Source organism: Ceratina calcarata, unplaced genomic scaffold (genome assembly GCF_001652005.2).
Source record: "Ceratina calcarata isolate Rehan_Ccalc_2016 unplaced genomic scaffold, ASM165200v1 scaffold25, whole genome shotgun sequence".
In the NCBI taxonomy this organism is placed as follows: Eukaryota; Metazoa; Arthropoda; class Insecta; order Hymenoptera; family Apidae; genus Ceratina; species Ceratina calcarata.
Window position 1 is genome coordinate 1,470,678 of NW_017147017.1, and position 3,020 is coordinate 1,473,697.

The 3,020-nt window shown below is 48.3% G+C and overlaps 1 protein-coding gene across 1 annotated transcript in view; it reads right to left on the reverse strand.

The window, feature by feature from the left end:
• Nucleotides 1–1,044: 1,044 nt before the first annotated feature.
• Nucleotides 1,045–3,020, reverse strand: part of LOC108622872 (netrin receptor UNC5C) — a 9,735-nt gene continuing 7,759 nt past the window's right edge. Inside the window, exons 10-13 of the mRNA XM_018020977.2 lie at nucleotides 2,124–2,857; nucleotides 1,634–2,022; nucleotides 1,450–1,551; nucleotides 1,045–1,388 (exon numbers count right to left, since the gene is read on the reverse strand). Coding sequence (XP_017876466.1) covers nucleotides 1,217–1,388; nucleotides 1,450–1,551; nucleotides 1,634–2,022; nucleotides 2,124–2,857 — 1,397 coding nt within the window. The 3' untranslated portion in view covers nucleotides 1,045–1,216. The remainder of the gene's footprint in view (nucleotides 1,389–1,449; nucleotides 1,552–1,633; nucleotides 2,023–2,123; nucleotides 2,858–3,020) is intronic.

Below are 3,020 nucleotides of genomic sequence, written 5' to 3' on the forward strand. Positions count from 1 at the left end.
GCCTCGCGGAAATCTCTCCGTCTTTTCGATTTTCCGCGGGATAAACAGGCCGTGATGAGCAAATATTATAGGACGAAATTTATAGAGCCTCGTGATCGTGGGTCAGTTTCCAAATTAGGTGTTACGGTCGGAATTCCTCTGGGTCGAAGTGTCGGTTTAGAGTTCGCGCAACTTCATGGTCATGGGAGTGTGTACGGAATAATTTGCAAATGGTAATAAGGAATTCCATGGATCCTTTGTTATACATTCACATGTTCCATCAAAGTTCGTATTTATGATTAAATTGTATATTACTCGATACCATTCTATCGACAATGATGAACACTGCGATACTATTATACATTGACAAACCTTTTCCGTTTGGTGAATGCGAAAGGAGGTAGACACCTGGCCGAACGTGAAACCTGTCCCGTTTCCACGGTATCAGCTTGAAAGGATGGTAGGTCCTGCATCCCCAGAGCGGCAGGTCAACAGCCATTGTCCGACGGAATTACCACTGGCTCCTGTGATTAAATGCCGCCCCTTCTCCACGATCCTTGGAAGAGGGCCGCGAGGGGGACAGGAACGTCGAGGGGGTAGGACGAAGGGATACACGCATACCTATACACGAGGGTTGGCATCCTCGCATACCTATAGCCTCCTCGAGCCTGCCAGAATCTGCCTGGTCCCCCTCGCTCCCATGTTCAGAGGGATAATGCCCATTGTTTCGAGCATCCCACGCATCCTTGCTCCTGGACAGCGATATCTAGTAGAGAGACCCAGGTTGAAATGCCCGCGACGCGTCCGAATGGCAGTCAAATGGTCGGCTAAATGCACTCGCGACTATATTCTGTTTAGTCCGTCTCGCGATCCACCCTTCCCCTCGGAACTCCCGGCATTCAGGTGCAGATTAGTCCCTGTTACTTCCGTTCTTCCTATTATCAATTCATTGTCGCAAATCTCGGGAGTTTTAATGGATCAATTTTATACGTGTTTAATTGAAACGTTTATAAGGATAATACTAGACAAGGATTGATGGATTAGGTACAAGTACGTTGACGAGACTTAATCACATTTGCTATAAACCAGCTTTATGTACAAACACGATATCCTATACAACGATTGTTTCTACGTTGACATCTCTTATAACATAGATTTCCGTTCTCTTATATGTACAAAACATTGTAAAATTGTAAACGATTGTATCCGTTAGTGGGCAGTGATGGTCTTAGGAGACTTAGATCCAGGGACCCAAGCGACTTTCGAGAACGTTGGCTGCGTCCACTCGTCCCATCAGTCTTAAGTGATTCAGTAGGTCGGCGAGAGCCGTTGCCTCCTGGTGTTTCGCCTCCCAGAGGTCCAGGATGTGCTCCGTCGGACTGGACTTAGTGGCGAAATAGTCCACGTATCTAAACAAAGATCGCAGTTTTTTTTCTTTCATTCTGTCCTGTTTACATGTACGAAGCTCACCTATCCACTTGAAGTCTTTGGGCCAGCATCCTCCAGTCGTTTCCACGCGCACTGGGTGGATCCAAACACTGACACAGTTGCTTTCTCAAAGTTTTAGAAAATCTTCGATTCCAAAATCCATACATACAATTAGTGAATTGCATCTAACGTAGAAAAGTGATTGAACGAAGGTGTTAAGTGTTACCTGAATGGTCTGGGAACGACCGATTCCGTCGACCTGGTCGAATTCTTCCCACGCAGGATGATGGATGACTCGGCCTTCGCTATCCTCTTCCCGCTGGAGCCGTTCCTCTTCATCAGGTCGAGGTCGATTCTCAAGAACAGCGCGTGCTCCTCGAAGCCGCATTGGCAGGCGCGCAGCTCGAAGCTCAGCCGCAGATCACCGACGGTTTTCTCGATCCTGAACGACCTTCTTATGCTGGTTCTCGTCGACGACCAAAGCCTGCGGTGCTGTATCTCTTGTCGCTCGACAAACCCGCTCTCTCTGTCCTCCAAATCGATCCGTAATGGGGAACCACCTGCTCTGAAACCTAGAGTCCCATGCTCGATGCGGGTTCCACTCAGCCGTCGTTCCTGTTATCGATTTCCCAAGTGTCACCCGAAATTTAAGGTCAAAAAGTAAAGCTCATAATACATCTCAATAAAATAGAATTTAAAATTGTCTCGACATTAACCTGTTCCATCACAAGCTTGAAGGCAGCTTTGGTATCCTCCATCAAGTGACACCTTATGTGATCCCTCTCGCGAGAGAGGAACACCGCCACGCAGATTCTCTTCACTGCCAATCCGGGAGCCACCACAGAATTCTCCCCAGCTACGGCGTAAACGCTGGGAGTCTCGGTAACTAAGAAAACACCCGAGTGATCGAGCTGCGCGAACGGTTGTCCCGGGAGATTGATAGGTTCGCCGCCCAGAGTCAGGATTTTTCTCCACATCGACGCGGATGCGAGACTTGAGTTTCCAGAAGAGTTAGAAGAGTTATTGGACCGAGTCTCCATGTCCAAATCCGTGGACCAGAGACTCAGTTCCCAATTTCCTGTTCTTAACTCGGCACAGTGTTCGAACTGAAGGATCACCGGTTTCACTAGATCGACGTTGTTCGGCCCGCAAACCACCACTGCTGACAATAATGTCAAGCCAGGTGGCAGACCGGGTCTCAAAGCGTCGTCCCCGAGGACTGCCAGGTGCAGGCTGTGCCTTCGTCCGCGGGGTATCGCTCCCTCCGGGACGGACATAGAGACACCGACTTCGGGAACCACCAGTAGTGCACCTTGTTCATCGACCACTGCTCTCACGACGAACCCACTCGAATCCTCATGATTCCTATCGCTCTCACTAGGCCTATCGTCGTCATCGTGCTCGTCGTCCTCTTCGTTAGTGCTCTCCTGGTTCGCGTGGCAGGTGGAACCTGAGAATCGAGTATTACGACTAGACTGCGGATTTGTATGCAATAATAAAATATGAAAGCGTGCACCTTATGTAGCATTTTTTTTATTATTTAAGGACGTATAGGCTATACATATACTTAAACAATGCTGGCATGTTGAATTTGTTATTATAGACTCCTATTA